This window comes from Oratosquilla oratoria, chromosome 6 (genome assembly GCF_046742065.1).
Source record: "Oratosquilla oratoria isolate Oo_2021 chromosome 6, ASM4674206v1, whole genome shotgun sequence".
Taxonomy (NCBI): domain Eukaryota; kingdom Metazoa; phylum Arthropoda; class Malacostraca; order Stomatopoda; family Squillidae; genus Oratosquilla; species Oratosquilla oratoria.
The window spans coordinates 57,568,178-57,588,185 of NC_134782.1; the positions used below are offsets into that span (position 1 = coordinate 57,568,178).

The 20,008-nt window shown below is 43.4% G+C and overlaps 3 protein-coding genes across 3 annotated transcripts; all 3 read right to left on the reverse strand.

Moving 5' to 3' along the window:
• Positions 1 to 7,262: 7,262 nt before the first annotated feature.
• Positions 7,263 to 8,819, reverse strand: LOC143026026 (lactosylceramide 1,3-N-acetyl-beta-D-glucosaminyltransferase A-like). The gene is made up of 2 exons (XM_076186015.1): positions 8,784 to 8,819; positions 7,263 to 8,550 (listed from the first exon to the last, which is right to left on the reverse strand). Exons 1-2 carry the CDS (start codon positions 8,817 to 8,819, stop codon positions 7,657 to 7,659), a joined length of 930 nt encoding a protein of 309 aa, XP_076042130.1. The 3' UTR covers positions 7,263 to 7,656.
• A 4,096-nt stretch (positions 8,820 to 12,915) lies between these two features.
• LOC143026027 (beta-1,3-galactosyltransferase 1-like) lies at positions 12,916 to 14,628 on the reverse strand. Its single transcript, XM_076186016.1, has 2 exons — positions 14,593 to 14,628; positions 12,916 to 14,360 (listed from the first exon to the last, which is right to left on the reverse strand). The coding sequence occupies exons 1-2, from the start codon at positions 14,626 to 14,628 to the stop codon at positions 13,467 to 13,469; spliced, it is 930 nt and encodes a 309-aa protein (XP_076042131.1). The 3' UTR covers positions 12,916 to 13,466.
• Positions 14,629 to 18,494: 3,866 nt separating this feature from the next.
• LOC143026183 (beta-1,3-galactosyltransferase 5-like) lies at positions 18,495 to 19,862 on the reverse strand. The gene has a single exon (XM_076186198.1). It carries the CDS (start codon positions 19,857 to 19,859, stop codon positions 19,089 to 19,091), a length of 771 nt encoding a protein of 256 aa, XP_076042313.1. The 5' UTR covers positions 19,860 to 19,862; the 3' UTR covers positions 18,495 to 19,088.
• Between the last annotated feature and the right edge of the window lie 146 nt (positions 19,863 to 20,008).

A 20,008-nucleotide genomic window follows, 5' to 3' on the forward strand; every position in this document is an offset into this window, starting at 1 on the left:
GTGTTGGCTCTTTATTTGTAGCACAGAATATGATATGTGTGTCGGAGGCTGAATGGGGGAGAGAACTAATCGGCACTGTGAATATGCTATCACACTTACTCTTTCGTGTCCTGAACCAGCACTTGCTTGACCACGACCGCCTGGTAGCGTAGTCAGAGATAATCTGCGTATTGTCCGGAGCGGGCTAGTCGCCCTGCTGGTTCAGCTTAGCGAGTCCCCAATCAGATGCTAGGATCTGGGTCACGTGATGACGCGCATCTGGGTCACGTGATGACGCGCATCTGGGTCACGTGATGACGCGCATCTGGGAACAATGGCCATGCTAGGTCGCGTCTCCCCGCCAGCTTTACGCGGGAACACGTGACCCAACGCGAGACGCTTACCATAGAAATAGTCATGCGTTCTACTCATACCACAATTCTACCACTGCAGGTTGTATCCTCTCCAAGTCTGTCGATTTTTAAAAAAGTCACTTAATGCTGTTATCAGTCAAGAACTGTACGACTTCGTTGAATAGAGCAAAGGCAAACCAATAACCAATTTGCTCATGTACCTCGTCCTGTAAATCTGTATTTTTGCAAGAATCGCCCAATTAGAATATATAAATGAAGCTAAATTACCTGCTAACCATATGCACATCAAACTGAACAAGAATACAACGCTCATCTTGTTTGGGAGCTTCCCAGCGACTAAGCGGGAACGCGATGATCCCATCTAGGTGAGTTACTTTATCGGACTCCATCAGCAAACAACAACAGTCTCATCTCCATTTCCCACCACTTTCACTAACCATTTCCAATCCCTGCCTATCCCTTTCCATTTACCTCCCGTTCTACCTTATCTATGTACACATTGAACATCCAAGGTGATGAAACACAATCCTGCAGTAGCCCCCACCTTCACCTCAGACCACTCACTCTCAACAATTGTAATGTAAAAGCTACTGACTGCCCTTAACAACTTCCCCCTATCCAATAAATTTGCAATACCTCCCACAAAACCTTCTTATGGACCCTCTCATACGGTTGATATTAAACAGGACGTGCACACCCAGGTTCCTGGCTCCGCTAGCGGAGGCCATTACTTTCTTTGTAACCTAACATTTTATATTGGACAAATATATCAAAACTAGAAACATAACATCGTATATAGGACAAAGATATCAACTATTGACTTATTCAATGCAGTATAAGTTAATATAAACTTTTATAGTGCAATAAGAAATTATTTTTAAGGCACTGTTATGCTTTGAAATACCAATTTTAGCTGGACTTAACATGTATTATTGTATGAGGTTAGTGGACACTTTAAAGGAACCCAAGTTCCTGTTGTTTTGCATTTTACAAAATGGATTATAGTTAAACCTTTGTGATTGCAAACAAACAAACATTCACACAAATAAACAGACATAGAAGTAAAAGCTTACCAGACTGCAGCGATTAATCAGCGAGCTGGGCCTTCTTTACAGAGGTCTGGAGAAGGACTGCATTCTTCTGCTGGTCTTTCTCTAGGTTGTGGAGTCCATTCAGAAGAACATTTGCCAGACGACAGAACATCTTAGGACAGTCAATGTCAATCCCACTGAAGCTGGATAGTGTCGACAAGATCTCCATCAGTCTTTTCTGGCAGCAGGAATGGTGACGGACTTCTTTGATGAAACGCAGTCCACATCTGACAAGATCAAAAGTGCACACATGTGAAGTTGTTAGGGAACCTCTGGACACTGTCTCGATAAAGTCCTTAAAGTCACTGGTCACAAGAGGTTCCTCGGCGCTGAAGACCACATCGTCCGCGCACTTCGTTTCAAGCCACCTCGCCACATAGGCCGCACTGCACTCTTCAGGCTTGTTGACTGGGGATCCTGAACAGCTCTATGTGGATCGTTCATGCGCTGATCTTGCCCCTTTCCAGATACATTATCTAAATTCCACCAGTTGAGGATGATTTGGATGAACTTAGCAGTGTCATGACATCCTCTGAGCTTCAATGAAGCCACAACCTTTTCATTGAAGACCTTCAAGACATGCTGCACATTTTGTAGTTGAAGTCGTGAGGGATTGACAGCAAATTTAGTGAGAGGAGCAGTCTTCAGAATACTGCCTTTCTCTGACTCGTACAGTTCCTTGATGTCAGCAAATTTTGCTGTTGTTTTATTGTCAAGACTGATCTTCTGACACTTCTCACTGATCCAGTTGTTGCGGATGCACTTCAGAAAATGCACTGTGTCAAAAAGGAGAAACCAGACACGATCTTTGTCAAGAGAATGCTTGGCTGTGGCACGGCAATCACCCGGAAAATCAAACAGCTTATAGTACTGCTGGTTTATCTTGTGGTTGTCTGTGATAGACCCAATGACACGCCCACCTGCCCTTTCAACAGCAGCTACCGCCTCCTTCACACGCTCAAGCTGGTATGCTGCTGTGAGCTTATGGACGGGTGTCACAGAAATCATAATATTAGGTCCTCTGCAGCGACTTCATAATAATACATAGCATAGAAGTGGCCTTGCAGTCTGGCTTGTTCACTGTCATGCCACTCAGAACCCCACCAGAAAAATGCAATAGTTGGTCGAATCTATACTTCATCTATCAAGAGAAATGCATTATTCTGCTGCAGTGTCTTCACTTTGGCAAATGTTTCCCTCATCACCTGATCCTTGTCAATAGATAAAGTGATGTGTTGCAGCTTGCGTTTGTTTGGCAGCACCAAAAAGTCTCAGAGCTGTTCATAACTACACTTGGGGTATGAGTCAAGAGCAAAACAATAATCATTCATGGAAAACTCACAAATGAAAAATCTGTCAGAATCAACAACAAAGTTATTACGTGGTGGTAGCACATCAAGCCACTTCTGTCTTTCATAACGGTCCTTTGGCAGTCGAAACACTCGGCATCTGTTATCCTTGTTGTAATTACCGTTCCAGTTCACAACACCACACTTATTCGGCATTTTGAATACACAAAATCAGTAAGAACGAACCTATGAAGAACCAAACAAACAAACAAAATCAGCAAGAACCCATGTAAACAAACACTATCCACTTCTAAATGCAGACACGCGTGAAAGACGCAGCGACACAACCTTACACCTCCACTGCTCGTAGCACACTGGACTGGCCTCCACTAGCGGCGCCAGGAATCTGGATGTGCACGTCCTGTGTAATAGTAGTCCTTGATATATATATACACACATATATATATATATATATATATATATATATATATATATATATATTGTCACATATATTCCCATATATGTAAGGTTGGAATAGAGTTATTACTTTGAATAAGGCGTCGCTTGCGATTACGTGGGTGTCCGATTACAGAACGAGTACGGAGGACGCGTGGGAAGACCCATACAACTAGGCCTTCTTCTTCGTTTTGCGTAACACTCAGCCTTGAGCGGCGCAGTACGTTTTAGTTAACTTGACCAATCAGGTTCAATCTCCATAGACCCAATTCCTATGGGCCAATCAGAAGATTTTTGTAGAAGTAACCAGGGCGCCTTGGGCGTGTCAGAGAGAGTGAGTTTAGGAGAAGTGTGTGCCATGTACAGGTGTGTCGCCTCGGAAAGGTCGTCGGCTGAAGTAAGTCCTCTGTACTCCCCCTGTATTAGTCGTAAGATAATTAACTCAGCTAGGGTTTCAGGAAGTGTTGCGAAATGTCTATGGTAGTGACGCGCGAGACCTAGACAGTGTTTTCGTTGGTATTAATTAACTAATTAATTTTCTTTCACCTCCGTTAAATGTTTTCGAGGGGGAATCTTCTGTTTTGAAACTTATTTACTCATTTGTATGTTAAGTGATTGTAATAATTCATGTAATCCTATTAACTTTAATGAATAGTGTTAAATGTTATCTGTGCGTTTCATTTTTCTTGATTTTCATGATAGTGCAAAATCAAGTGGCGACCGTCGAGTGAGTTACCCAAAGACATGGGGTCTTGGGAACTCATTCACCCATTCACTCTTACTATGTGTTACGAATCAGAAAGCCTTGTAATTCTTATTTGAGATATCTCAAAGGCATGGGGTCTTGGGAACTCATTTCATTCACTCTAAATGTGTTACAAGTCAGATGTGTGAGCGAGATTCGTAACAATATATATATATATATATATATATATATATATATATATACATATAGTGTAATTCACTATGGTCTTGGATCATGTGTTGGACTCGTGATCGACAGCTGTTTTCACTCCCGGTAGGGAGCTCAAAGTTCATATATGACCGATCTATGGGTAATACTGTGACCTTACACCCCCACACACACAAATCTCCGCCCACGAGAGTTGGAGTAACGACTCGCAGCGCAGCGATACTGAAATTATTTCAACCCTAGGCGGGATTCGAACCCAAACCGCCGTAGTAGCGTCCAGGAACTCTAACCACTGCGTCATCGAGTCGTGTGAGTGTGTGTGTGCATACCGTATATATATATATATATATTATATATACTGTATATATATATATATATATATATACTGTATATATATATATATATATGTGTGTGTGTGTGTGTGTGTGTGTGTGTGTGTGTGTGTGTGTGTGTGTGTGTGTGTGTGTGTGTGTGTGTGTGTGTGTGTGTGTGTGTGTGTGTGTGTGTGTGTGTGTGTGTGTGCATTGTCATGGGTTGCATGCTTGGTTTGGCCTGAGTTCATGTAATGAGTGGAACTTAAGTCGAGTCTAGGAGTAAGTCGATTTCCAGTTGGGAAGCAAGCCCACAACAATAAAGTGGAACGTATAGATAATTTAGGTAGAGAAACGTACGTTCCGAGGAAAAGCAATATTTAAGACTGAATGTAACCAGTACCCTAAGGTTTGGGTCTTTTAATGTGCGTGGATGTGGTACAAATGAGAGTAAAAGGGAAGAGATAGGCAATATGGTTGTGAGAAGAAAGATGAATGTACTGGCTTTGAGTGAAACTAAAATGAAAGGAAAGGGCAACTGTGAGTTTGGGAGTGTAGCTGGGAGGTACTCAGGAGGGGACGAGGGAGAGAAGGGGTGGCTATACTAGTAAGTGAAGAGATAAGTAAGCGGGTAGTGGAGTGGAAGGAGGTTGATGTGGATGAAGGTGAAGCTGGGAAAGGAGATGTGGGTTTTGTAAGTGCGTATGGGCCTGGTAGTGAGAAGAACGTAGAGGAAAGGGAGGCATTTTGGGTAGATATAAATGAGTGCATAGAGGGATTAGGGACCAATGTCAATGTAGTTGTATTGGGAGACCTAAATGCTAGGGTAGGAAATGAACCAATTAACGGAGTGATTGGGAAGTATGGAGTTCCAGGTAAAAATCGTAGTGGAGAATTGATGGTGGAGATGTGTCTTGAAAGAGAGTTGATGATAGCAAATACAGTGTTTAAGAAGAAAGTCAAACATATGCTGAGTACGTCCCAGCTACACTCCCAAACTCACAGTTGCCCTTTCCTTTCATTTTAGTTTCACTCAAAGCCAGTACATCCATCTTTCTGCTCACAAATATACTGCCTATCTCTTCCCTTTTACTCTCATTTGTACCACATCCACGCACATTAAAAGACCTAAACCTTAGGGTACTGGTTAGAAAAATCCCAGACCATCTTATGCCTTTTCTTTCTTTTTTAGGAATGTCCCCTTTTGGGGCTACAGGTAGTAGGACTCCTAATCCCATCCCCCGTCCCTTTTTGTCGCCTTTTACGACTCAAGTGGAAGTACTTGGTGGCAGTATTCTTTTTTCCCCACCACAGGTTAGGTAGGTAGGCGAAAAAAGAAAATGAATATTCAGAGAAATGGTACAGGACAGTAACAAGGGGTTGGGGAACAGCATAACGAAGGGACAGTCGTAATATAAAAGTGTCATAATTTCTCTATGTACAGAGTTTCCTCTATCACAGACAAAATGATGTGTGGCTCTGGTCCGTAGGGGCGCCCCATATAGACCCTAAGTATCAAATACATGCTATTTTGCCACAATAACATGTAGCCAATACCCCAGACAGACAAATACATACAAGAGAAATAACAAAAGTTCAAAACAAAAAACATACAGAAGCAATGATATACAAGTCCAGGATAGATTCATACTATACTTGCGAACAGAACAGCAAGGCACCAATATACAGCGAGAAGCAAGTAAGGCCTGGGGTTGTGTGAGTTGGGGGGTCTCTGTGCGGGGGCGGACAGCCGGTTTCACCTTATATACCCGAGAAAGGCGGGGCCAATAGTTTCATGGCAAGGTTCGAACTTGAACGTTGGGAATACGTATGATGGCTGCGAGTCCTGCTCGAAGCCGTGAGTAGTAGGCGGGCGATTTGAAAGTGGTTTGATTCACGGTTGGCTATGGCAATATATATATATATATATATATATATATATATTATATATATATATATATATATATGGGGGGAGGCTACTACGGCCGCGGAAGAGGGACGACCCACACGCACTTACTTGAGATAATCGCGTTTAATGTTTATCGCTGATTACTACAAGGAAAACGGTCTAAATGTAGAAATGTTATACATCAAAAGAAATGTCTAGAGCAGTTCTGTTATGCCATGTGGTTTTTATTCCATTTTTTCTTACGACCACATTTTATTCGCCCCTACTCCGTATATTTTTAGTGTATGTTATGTTATTTATTTATTTTTATTTATTTATTTATTTATTTATTTATTTATTTTTTGTTTATTTATTTATTTATTTATTTATCTATTTATTTATTTATTTATTTATTTATCTATTTATTTATTTATTTGTTTATTTATTTATTTATTGATTCATTTGTGATATGGTTGACTCTCATCCTTTATACTGGCTTGAGACAGTTAAGTTCATTGTCCAAAACAATCCTTTTTGTTCCTGACAATGCCCTTAGCAGATTTACCAACACATCAGGGTGTTGCTTGTCTGAGCTTTGGGAGAACTGATGTAGATTTTCTAATTCCCGTTGCTTTTTACCCATCTATTTATTTGTTTGTGTATTTCTATGCGCTTAACCACCGTCACAGCCCATACAACATAAACAACATAACCGAGATGAAGGCAAAGAAAAACAAGGAAGATGAAAAACTACTTTAAGGCTAGCGTTGTTCACAAAATACAGAAATTCTGAGCAAGAAAAAAACATTCTCTCCACTCCTGTACATACATGCAAATCAAATGTGGTCAACCAGGTATCCTGTGCTGCGTGATCCTGATCCTTGGGTTAGGTATTGTATCATTACACTCAGCAATGTAATACTTTTCCATCCCACGGGTTGTTGAGTTTCAGCCTTACCGAGAATCACTGGTTTATTGCTAATGGTGGTGATTTCTTGGGATAAGCGTTCTGGTGGAGTCTTCTGATATGAGAACATGCAGAGCCAAGGGTGAAAGCTCAATACCAATTACATTTATCGGGGATCAGTTGAGCTTCACCTTATGGACTACTGGAAGACCACAGTGAAAAACTGTCTTGGTTACGTATGTAAACAACCCACTTTGTCCTTTCACTAACTGCAAAATAGCTACCACTTTCTTTGTCACCAGATGCCGCCACCACAGAAATAGGAAACTTGTCGAAGAGTTTCCTAGATGTACTCATGGGTCAGGGCTCCTTAGCTGGTCATGCCGCTCTACATTCGTTGACTGAGCCTCTCTGGCCATCAAGAGCAAACGACTCATCCCCATCAAATTTAGTTCTTTCTTTCTTTTCTTTTCTTGTCTAGATAAAACTGAACGAGTTTACGCCAGTAATATCGGCGCGTGTCATCGACGGACTCCCAAACGAGAACACTATCGAAGTCGTCCGTGTTAATTCCACCAACATCTTCCCCGCCTCGTTTGTAACGGAGGGACGTATGTCCGATGCCGGCTTTCATGGCAACTAACCCCGTCACATAAACATCCTCGTTGCGAGTAAAGTTAGTGACTTGAGCGGTGGCCAGAAGACGTGGCACCAGGGCAGTAGGTATAAACCACAAGCAGCCTCTACTGTAAGGTGGATAACAATCCTCCCGGAACTCCTCAGGCGGCACCGCCCACTTCCCTTCCCGAAAGACCTCAGCTTTCTCTTGGACAGTACCGTAGAACTTATCGCCTATGCCCAGGGTCTCGATATTGTTGATCTTCTCATCGAACAAGAAGTCGTTGAGAAGGACATCGTCGTCAGCCTTGAAGGTCCAGCGAACATGGCTGCAATGCCGATGGACCCAGACCAGAGCTGCAAGGGTCTTGTACGTCAAGAGGTCGTATACGTCTTCAAAGTCACCTTGGACCATGTCGTGGTAACGGAGACTCTCCTTCTTCAGGATCCGCTTTTCCTTCTTGTTCTTGGCCCTGCCCACTATAAAGACGACGGCCATTCTGATGCCATACTTTCTCGAGACTTTCGAACTGGCCCAAGTACGCCTTGTTGAGGATCTCTTCCGAGTGCCCGAGATCCTCGAGATCACCACACCTATCATGCGCAGATGTGGATTGCGTTCTTCAGTGCAGAAGTCTGCCTCCTCGATTAGAAATTTGGTGGGAATACTTGGAGGCTGGCCGAAAGGTACATCCTCTATTCGCCGTGGAAGGACCGGGTTGGCCTAAGCAGGGGGGGAAAGTTAAGAATTGTGTTAGCACATTGCAATAACTAATCAATGTAGGTTCAGTTTCTAATCACATATATTTTCAGTCAAAATGAGTGGTTAAAAAAATATTAATCTTAGGTAGCCCACGGTGTCAGTGAGTTACGAAACGAGAGCTACGGAGAAAAATGATCACTCCCTCGGGATCATGCCAAAGATCCTCAACCCGATATGTTGTATTCATCTCAAACTGCTGTCACTACTGTGCTATATGTGCTATGAGGCATATTGGCAGAGGAGATATATGTCGTCTGCTGTAGTGTCAAACAAATATTGGTATGTGATGGGCACAGAAGAAGTTTCTTTAGTGTGTTCCGTCAATTAAGTTTAGTTTTGGCTTCCAGTTTGTGTGTTGACGGTGGTGAACGTCAATAATCATGTCAAAGTCCAGACTAGCCGTAGCTATGTTTTTTCATGTTGGTGTAGTTAGGTAAGGGTGGTATTATGGTGTGCCCTCTGCTGTATCCTGTACTTGGTGTATCCGTGTGTTGATAGATGGTCTTTCGCTTGCTGTGATGGGTGTTGTGGGTTTGGTTTATCGAGTGCTACGTGTTATGTGCCGTGCATGTCGAGATGTTCCCTTGTTTTGTGTGGCCTTTCAATTGTGAAGTGTGTCTGTGACTACCGCTGTCCATGCTGGACTGACATGGTCCAAGATGGACACTATGTACTGTTTATAAACCTGTTTGTTGGTGTCATTATCTTGTCTGAAGTCTGCACCTTTGACCGCCCTGAGGGTGTTAGGGCGTGTATTACACTTTTATGTAATATCAACTATATGCGGTGCAAATGTCATCGAGATACTGTTTGTAAAGCCGGGTATTTAGGTGTGATGTGTGTGTGAGAGTGATTGTCACACGTCAGAAATGTGATTGTGTACTTAGTTGGCACGACCTTCAGTGTGCTAGAGATCAGTTGACGCATGTGTGTCTAAGGAAACCATCACTGAGTCAGTCTTGGATCCCAAATATAATACCCCGTACACTGCTTCTTACTCTTTCACTGGCTGCAATGCCTATTCAGGAGCCAAAAGTGGTTGCCTGCTTGTGGTGGGCCTGTGAAAAGGGCATTAGAGAGAATCACCATCCTGTCTCTATATTCCATCAACACCCTCACCTCCATTTGTATGTGTAACCACGACAGGCTGACACTCAGTTTCAAGATCAGGCTTCGACAGTACATTGATTGCATACGTTTTACGATGTCAATATTTTAGGGAATCTAGTGACACTCAAACTGACCAGTAATGCAATATTCTTTTGTGACTGGAGACTAGTCCCTCCCCTTCAAATACACATGTGGTTATATATGTATTCATGAATAATAATAGCTATTGCCTCAGTTTACTCTGACTGGCAACCCTACAATAGCAAGTAGCGATCACAGGATACTACCGGAGGTCTATCCAGGAAGAAAGATTGGAGTTCTGTATTAGTTTGGGTACTGCCATCAGGTGAGAGAAGGAGGAAGAGGAGGCAGAAGGTAGAACAGAGAGTACAGTCGAGTTAATTAGATTAATTAGTAATTTGCTGACGATAACCAGAGCTTCTATCCATGAAACAGTACATAGTGTCCGTCTTAGACCATGTCAGTCTAGCATGGACACCGCTAGTCTCAGACACACATCACAATTGAAAGGCCACACAAAACAATGGACCATCTCGACATGCACGGCACATAACACGTAGCACCCGATAAACCAAACCCACAACACCCATCACAGCAAGTGAAAGACCATCTATCAACACACGGATACACCAAGTACAGGATACAGCAGAGGGCACACCATAATACCAACCCTTACCTAACTACACCAACATGAAAAAAACATAGCTACGGCTAGTCTGGATTATGACATGATTATTGACTTACATCACCGTCAACACACAAACTGGAAGCCAAAACTAAACTTAATTGACGGAACACACTAAAGAAACTTCTTCTGTGCCCATCACATACTAATATTGGTTTGACATTACAGCAGACGACATATATCTCCTCTGCCAATATGCCTCATAGCACATATAGCACAGCAGTGACAGCAGTTTGAGATGAATACAACATATCGGGTCGAGGATCTTTGGCATGATCCCGAGGGAGTGATCATTTTTCTCCGTAGCTCTCGTTTCGTAACTCACTGACACCGTGGGCTACCTAAGATTAATATTTTTTTAACCACTCATTTTGACTGAAAATATATGTGATTAGAAACTGAACCTACATTGATTAGTTATTACAATGTGCTAACACAATTCTTAACCTTCCTTCCCTGCTTAGGCCAACCCGGTCCTTCTACGGCGAATAGAGGATGTACCTTTCGGCCAGCCTCCAAGTATTCCCACCAAATTTCTAATCGAGGAGGCAGACTTCTGCACTGAGGAACGCAATCCACATCTGCGCATGATAGGTGTGGTGATCTCGGTGATCTCGGGCACTCGGAAGAGATCCACAACAAAGCGTACTTGGGCGAATTCGGACTTCTCGAGAAAGTATGGCATCAGAATGGCCGTCGTCTTTATAGTGGGCAGGGCCAAGAACAAGAAGGAAGAGCGGATCCTGAAGAAGGAGAGTCTCCGTTACCACGACATGGTCCAAGGTGACTTTGAAGACGAATACGACCTCTTGACGTACAAGACCCTTGCAGCTCTGGTCTGGGTCCATCGGCATTGCAGCCATGTTCGCTGGACCTTCAAGACCGACGACGATGTCCTTATCAACGACTTCTTGTTCGACGAGAAGATCAACGATATCGAGACCCTGGGCATAGGCGATAAGTTCTACGGTAATGTCCAAAAGAAAGCGGTGGTCCTTCAGGAAGGGGAGTGGGGGGTGCTACATGAGGAGTTCCGGGAGGATTGTTATCCACCTTACTGTAGAGGCTGCTTGTGTTTCATACTTACTGCCCTGGTGCCACGTCTTCTGGCCACCGCTCAAATCACTAACTTTACTCGCAACGAGGATGTTTATGTGACGGGGTTAGTTGCCATGAAAGCCGGCATCGGACATACGTCCCTCCGTTACAAACCATCCTGGGAAAATTTTGGTGAAGTTAACAGGGACGACTTCGATAGTGTTCTCGTTTGGGAGTCCGTCGATGACACGCGCCGAAATTACTGGCCTAAACTCGTTTCATCTAGACAAGATAATAAAAGAAAGAAAGAACTATATTTGATGGGGATGTGTCGTTTGCTCTTGATGGCCAGAGAGGCTCAGTCAACGAAGTTATGGGCACACGGAATGTAGAGCGGCATGACCAGCTAAGGAGCCCTGACCCATGAGTACATTTAGGAAAACTCTTCGACAAGTTTCCTATTTCTGTGGTGGCGGCATCTCACGACAAAGAAAGTGGTAGCTATTTTGCAGTTAGAGAAAGGACTAAGTGGGTTGTTTACATACGTAACCAAGACAGTTTTTCACTGTGGTCTTCCAGTAGTTTATAAGCCGAAGCTCAACTAATCCCCGATAAATGTAATTGGTATTGAGCTTTCACCCTTGGCTATGCATGTTCTCATATCAGAAGACTCCACCAGAACGCTTATCCCAAAAAATCACCACCATTAGCAATAAACCAGTGATTCTCGGTAATGCCCCCCATATACTGTATATATATATATATATATATATATATATATATATATATATATATATATATATATATATGTATATATATATATATATATATATATATATATATATATATATATGGGGGGGGGCAGCTACTACAGCCGTGGAAGAGGGACGACCCAGACGCACTTACTTGAGATCATCGCGTTTAAGGTTTATCGCTGATTACTACAAGGAAAACGGTCTAAATGTAGAAATATTATACATCAAAAGAAATGTCTAGAGCAGTTCTATCATGCCATGTGGTTTTTATTTCATTTTTTCTTACGACCACATTTTATTCACCCCTACTCCGTATTTTTTTAGTGTATGGTATGTTATTTATTTATTTATTTATTTTTGTGTTATGGTTCACTCTCATCCTTTATACTGGCTTGAGACATTTAAGTTCTTTGTCCAAAACAATCCTTTATGTTCCTGACAATGCTCTTAGCAGATTTACCAACACAGCAGGGTGTTGCTTGTCTGAGCTTTGGGAGAACTGATGTAGATTTTCTAATTCCCGTTACTTTTTACTCATCTATTTATTTGTTTGTGTATTTCTATGCGCTTAACCACCGTCACAGCCCATACAACAAAAACAACATAACCAAGATGAAGGCAAAGAAAAACAAGGAAGATGAAAAACTACTTTAAGGCTAGCGTTGTTCACAAAATACAGAAAATTTGAGCAAGAAAAAAATATTCCCTCCACTCCTGTACATACATGCAAATCAAATTTGGTCAACCAGGTATCCTGTGCTGCGTGATCCTGATCCTTGGTTTAGGTATGGTATTATTACACTCAGCAATGTAATGCTTTTCCATCCCACGGGTTGTTGAGTTTCAGCCTTACCGAGAATCACTGGCTAATTGCTAATGGTGGTGATTTCTTGGGATAAGCGTTCTGGTGGAGTCTTCTGATATGAGAACATGCAGAGCCAAGGGTAAACACTCAATACCAATTACATTTATCGGGGATCAGTTGAGCTTCACCTTATGAACTACTGGAAGACCACAGTGAAAAACCGTCTTGGTTACGTATGTAAACAACCTACTTTGTCCATTCTCTAACTGCAAAATAGCTACCACTTTCTTTGTCGCGAGATGCCGCCACCACAGAAATAGGAAACTTGTCGAAGAGTTTTCCTAAATGTACTCATGGGTCAGGGCTCCTTAGCTGGTCATGCCGCTCTACATTCCGTGTGCCCATAACTTCGTTGACTGAGCCTCTCTGGCCATCAAGAGCAAACGACTCAGCCCCATCAAATTTAGTTCTTTCTTTCTTTTCTTTTCTTGTCTAGATAAAACTGAACGAGTTTAGGCCAGTAATTTTGGCGCGTGTCATTGAGGGACTCCCAAACGAGAACACTATCGAAGTCTTTCTTTTTAACTTTACCAAAATTTTCCCAGGATGGTTTGTAACGGAGGGACGTATGTCCGATGCCGGCATTCATGGCAACTAACCCCGTCACATAAACATCCTCGTTGCGAATAAAGTTAGTGACTTGAGCGGTGGCCAGAAGACGTGGCACCAGGGCAGTAGGTATGAACCACAAGCAGCCTCTACAGTAAGGTGGGTAATAATCCTCCCGGAACTCCTCAGGTGGCACCGCCCACTTCCCTTTCCGATAGACCTCACCTTTCTTTTCGACACTACCGTAGAACTTTTCGCCTATGCCCAGGGTCTCGATATCGTTGATCTTCTCGTCGAACAAGAAGTCGTTGAGAAGGAGATCGTCGTCAGCCTTGAAGGTCCAGCGAACATGGCTGCAATGCCGATGGACCCAGACCAGAGCTGCAAGGGTCTTGTACGTCAAGAGGTCGTATATGTCTTCAAAGTCACCTTGGACCATGTCGTGGTAACGGAGACTCTCCTTCTTCAGGATCCGCTCTTCCTTCTTGTTTTTGGTCCTGCCCACTATAAAGACGACGGCCATTCTGATGCCATACTTTCTCGAGAAGTCCGAATTCGCCCAAGTACGCCTTGTTGTGGATCTCTTGTGAGTGCCCGATATCCTCGAGATCACCACACCTATCATGCGCAGATGTGGATTGCGTTCCTCAGTGCAGAAGTCTGCCTCCTCGATTAGAAATTTGGTGGGAATACTTGGAGGCTGACCGAAAGGTACATCCTCTATTCGCCGTGGAAGGACCGGGTTGGCCTAAGCAGGGGGGGAAAGTTAAGAATTGTGTTAGCACATTGCAATAACTAATCAATGTAGGTTCAGTTTCTAATCACATATATTTTCAGTCAAAATGAGTGGTTAAAAAATATTAATCTTAGGTAGCCCACTGTGTCAGTGAGTTACGAAACGAGAGCTACGGAGAAAAATGATCACTCCCTCGGGATCATGCCAAAGATCCTCAACCCGATATGTTGTATTCATCTCAAACTGCTGTCACTGCTGTGCTATATGTGCTATGAGGCATATTGGCAGAGGAGATATATGTCGTCTGCTGTAGTGTCAAACAAATATTGGTATGTGATGGGCACAGAAGAAGTTTCTTTAGTGTGTTCCGTCAATAAAGTTTAGTTTTGGCTTCCAGTTTGTGTGTTGACGGTGGTGAACGTCAATAATCATGTCAAAGTCCAGACTAGCCGTAGCTATGTTTTTTCATGTTGGTGTAGTTAGGTAAGGGTTGGTATTATGGTGTGCCCTCTGCTGTATCCTGTACTTGGTGTATCCGTGTGTTGATAGATGGTCTTTCACTTGCTGTGATGGGTGTTGTGGGTTTGGTTTATCGGGTGCTACGTGTTATGTGCCGTGCATGTCGAGATGTTCCCTTGTTTTGTGTGGCCTTTCAATTGTGATGTGTGTCTGAGACTAGCGGTGTCCATGCTGGACTGACATGGTCCAAGACGGACACTATATACTGTTTAGAGACCTGTTTATTGGTGTCATTATCTTGTCTGAAGTCTGCACCTTTGACCGCCCTGAGGGTGTTAGGGCGTGTATTACACTTTTATGTAATATCAACTATATGCGGTGCAAATGTCATCGAGATACTGTTTGTAAAGCCGGGTATTTAGGTGTGATGTGTGTGTGAGAGTGATTGTCACACGTCAGAAATGTGATTGTGTACTTAGTTGGCACGACCTTCAGTGTGCTAGAGATCAGTTGACGCATGTGTTTCTAAGGAAATCATCACTGAGTCAGTCTTGGATCCCAAATATAATACCCCGTACACTGCTTCTTACTCTTTCATTGGCTGCAATGCCCATTCAGGAGCCAAAAGTAGTTGCCTGTTTGTGGTGGGCCTGTGAGACGGGCATTAGAGAGAATCACCATCCTGTCTCTATATTCCATCAACACCTTCACCTCCATTTGTATGTGTAACCACGACAGGCTGACACTCAGTTTCAAGATCAGGCTTCGACAGTGCATCGATTGCATACGTTTTACGATGTCAATATTTTAGGGAATCTAGTGACACTCAAACTGACCAGTAATGCAATATTCTTTTGTGACTGGAGACTAGTCCCTCCCCTTCAAATACACATGTGGTTATATATGTATTCATGAATAATAATAGCTATTGCCTCAGTTTTCTCTGACTGGCAACCCTACAGTAGCAGGTAGCGATCACAGGATACTACCGGAGGTCTATCCAGGAAGAAAGATTGGAGTTCTGTATTAGTTTGGGTACTGTCATCAGGTGAGAGAAGGAGGAAGAGGAGGCAGAAGGTAGAACAGAGAGTACAGTCGAGGTAATTAGATTAATTAGTAATTTGCTGACGATAACCAGAGCTTCTATCCATGAAACAGTACATAGTGTCCGTCTTAGACCATGCCAGTCCAGCATGGACACTGCTAGTCTCAGACACACATCACAATTGAAAGCCCACACAAAACAAGGGAACATCTCGACATGCACGGCACATAACACGTAGCACCCGATAAACCAAACCCACAACACCCATCACAGCAAGTGAAAGACCATCTATCAACACACGGATACACCAAGTACAGGATACAGCAGAGGGCACACCATAATACCAACCCTTAACTAACTACACCAACATGAAAAAACATAGCTACGGCTAGTCTGGATTATGACAAGATTATTGACTTTCATCACCATTAACACAAACTGGAAGCCAAAACTAAACTTAATTGACGGAACACACTAAAGAAACTTCTTCTGTGCCCATCACATACTAATATTGGTTTGACACTACAGCAGACGACATATATGTCCTCTGCCAATATGCCTCATAGCACATATAGCACAGCAGTGACAGCAATTTGAGATGAATACAACATATCGGGTCGAGGATCTTTGGCATGATCCCGAGGGAGTGATCATTTTTCTCCGTAGCTCTCGTTTCGTAACTCACTGACACAGTGGACTACCTAAGATTAATATTTTTTTAACCACTCATTTTGACTGAAAATATATGTGATTAGAAACTGAACCTACATTGATTAGCTATTATAATGTGCTAACACAATTCTTAACCTTCCCTCCCTGCTTAGGCCAACCCGGTCCTTCCACGGCGAATAGAGGATGTACCTTTCGGCCAGCCTCCAAGTATTCCCACCAAATTTCTAATCGAGGAGGCAGACTTCTGCACTGAGGAACGCAATCCACATCTGCGCATGATAGGTGTGGTGATCTCGAGGATCTCGGGCACTCGCAAGAGATCCACAACAAAGCGTACTTGGGCGAATTCGGACTTCTCGAGAAAGTATGGCATCAGAATGGCCGTCGTCTTTTTAGTGGGCAGGGCCAGGAACAAAAAGGAAGAGAGGATCCTGAAGAAGGAGAGTCTCCGTTACCACGACATGGTCCAAGGTGACTTTGAAGACGTATACGATCTCTTGACGTACAAGACCCTTGCAGCTCTGGTCTGGGTCCATCGGCATTGCAGCCATGTTCGCTGGACCTTCAAGACCGACGACGATGTCCTTATCAACGACTTCATGTTCGACGAGAAGATCAACGATATCGAGACCCTGGGCATAGGCGATAAGTTCTACGGTAATGTCCAAAAGAAAGCGGTGGTCCTTCAGGAAGGGGAGTGGGGGGTGCTACCTGAGGAGTTCCGGGAGGATTGTTATCCACCTTACTGTAGAGGCTGCTTGTGTTTCATACTTACTGCCCTGGTGCCACGTCTTCTGGCCACCGCTGAAATCACTAACTTTAATCGCAACGAGTATGTTTATGTGACGGGGTTAGTTGCCATGAATGCCGGCATCGGACATACGTCCCTCCGTTACAAGCCATCCTGGGAAATTTTTGGTGAAGTTAACAGGGACGACTTCGATAGTGTTCTCGTTTGGGAGTCCGTCGATGACACGCGCCGAAATTACTGGCCTAAACTCGTTTCATCTAGACAAGAAAATAAAAGAAAGAAAGAACTAAATTTGATGGGGATGTGTCGTTTGCTCTTGATGGCCAGAGAGGCTCAGTCAACGAAGTTATGGGCACACGGAATGTAGAGCGGCATGACCAGATAAGGAGCCCTGACCCATGAGTACATTTAGGAAAACTCTTCGACAAGTTTCCTATTTCTGTGGTGGCGGCATCTCGCCAGTAGTCCATAAGCCGAAGCTCAACTGATCCCCGATAAATGGAATTGGTATTGAGTTTTCACCCTTGGCTCTGCATGTTCTCATATCAGAAGACTCCACCAGAACGCTTATCCCAAAAAATCACCATTATTAGCAATAAACCAGTGATTCTCGGTAATGCCCCCCCCCCCCATATATGTACATGGGGGTGGGGGCTACTACGGCCGTGGAAGAGGGACGACCCACACGCACTTACTTGAGATAATCGCGTTTAAGGTTTATCGCTGATTACTACAAGGAAAACGATCTAAATGTAGAAATATTATACATCAAAAGAAATGTCTAGAGCAGTTCTATCATGCCATGTGGTTTTTATTTCATTTTTTCTTACGACCACATTTTATTCACCCCTACTCCGTATTTTTTTTAGTGTATGGTATGTTATTTATTTATTTATTTATTTTTGTGTTATGGTTCACTCTCATCCTTTATACTGGCTTGAGACAGTTAAGTTCTTTGTCCAAAACAATCCGTTATGTTCCTGACAATGCCCTTAGCAGATTTACCAACACATCAGGGTGTTGCTTGTCTGAGCTTTGGGAGAACTGATGTAGATTTTCTCATTCCCGTTACTTTTTACTCATCTATTTATTTGTTTGTGTATTTCTATGCGCTTAACCACCGTCACAGCCCATACAACAAAAACAACATAACCAAGATGAAGGCAAAGAAAAAAAAGGAAGATGAAAAACTACTTTAAGGCTAGCGTTGTTCACAAAATACAGAAATTCTGAGCAAGAAAAAAATATTCTCTCCACTCCTGTACATACATGCGAATCAAATGTGGTCAACCAGGTATACTGTGCTGCGTGATCCTGATCCTTGGTTTAGGTATGGTATTATTACACTCAGCAATATAATGCTTTTCCATCCCACGTGTTGTTGAGTTTCAGCCTTACCGAGAATCACTGGCTTATTGCTAATGATGGTGATTTCTTGGGATAAGCATTCTGGTGGAATCTTCTGATATGAGAACATGCAGAGCCAAGGGTAAACACTCAATACCAATTACATTTATCGGGGATCAGTTGAGCTTCACCTTATGAACTACTGGAAGACCACAGTGAAAAACTGTCTTGGTTACGTATGTAAACAACCTACTTTGTCCATTCTCTAACTGCAAAATAGCTACCACTTTCTTTGTCGCGAGATGCCGCCACCACAGAAATAGGAAACTTGTCGAAGAGTTTTCCTAAATGTACTCATGGGTCAGGGCTCCTTAGCTGGTCATGCCGCTCTACATTCCGTGTGCCCATAACTTCGTTGACTGAGCCTCTCTGGCCATCAAGAGCAAACGACTCAGCCCCATCAAATTTAGTTCTTTCTTTCTTTTCTTTTCTTGTCTAGATAAAACTGAACGAGTTTAGGCCAGTAATTTCGGCGCGAGTCACTGAGGGACTCCCAAACGAGAACACTATCGAAGTCTTTCTTTTTAACTTTACCTTCATTTTCCCAGGATGGTTTGTAACGGAGGGACGTATGTCCGATGCCGGCATTCATGGCAACTAACCCCGTCACATATACATCCTCGTTGCGAATAAAGTTAGTGACTTGAGCGGTGGCCAGAAGACGTGGCACCAGGGCAGTAGGTATGAACCAGAAGCAGCCTTGACAGAAAGGTGGGTAATAATCCTCCCGGAACTCCTCAGGTGGCACCGCCCACTTCCCTTCCCGAAAGACCTCAGCTTTCTTTTCGACACTACCGTAGAACTTATCGCCTATGCCCAGGGTCTCGATATCGTTGATCTTCTTGTCGAACAAGAAGTCGTTGAGAAGGACATCGTCGTCAGCCTTGAAGGTCCAGCGAACATGGCTGCAATGCCGATGGACCCAGACCAGAGCTCCAAGGGTCTTGTACGTCAAGAGAACGTATACGTCTTCAAAGTCACCTTGGACCATGTCGTGGTAACGGAGACTCTCCTTCTTCAGGATCCGCTCTTCCTTCTTGTTTTTGGCCCTGCCCACTATAAAGACGACGGCCATTCTGATGCCATACTTTCTCGAGAAGTCCGAATTCGCCCAAGTACGCCTTGTTGTGGATCTCTTCCGAGTGCCCGAGATCCTCGAGATCACCACACCTATCATGCGTAGATGTGGATTGCGTTCCTCAGTGCAGAAGTCTGTCTCCTCGATTAGAAATTTGGTGGGAATACTTGGAGGCTGGCCGAAAGGTACATCCTCTATTCGCCGTGGAAGGACCGGGTTGGCCTAAGCAGGGAGGGAAGGTTAAGAAT

Excerpts from the sequence above, each read along its gene's own strand:
- LOC143026026 (XM_076186015.1), bottom strand. The coding sequence starts at position 8,819 with ATGCCTCATAGCACATATAGCACAGTAGTGACAGCA. Across the intron at positions 8,551-8,783 it reads ATAGCACAGTAGTGACAGCA|GCCAACCCGGTCCTTCCACG; the intron begins GTTTGAGATGAA and ends CCCCCTGCTTAG.
- LOC143026027 (XM_076186016.1), bottom strand. The coding sequence starts at position 14,628 with ATGCCTCATAGCACATATAGCACAGCAGTGACAGCA. Across the intron at positions 14,361-14,592 it reads ATAGCACAGCAGTGACAGCA|GCCAACCCGGTCCTTCCACG; the intron begins GTTTGAGATGAA and ends CCCCCTGCTTAG.
- LOC143026183 (XM_076186198.1), bottom strand. The coding sequence starts at position 19,859 with ATGATAGGTGTGGTGATCTCGAGGATCTCGGGCACTCGGAAGAGATCC.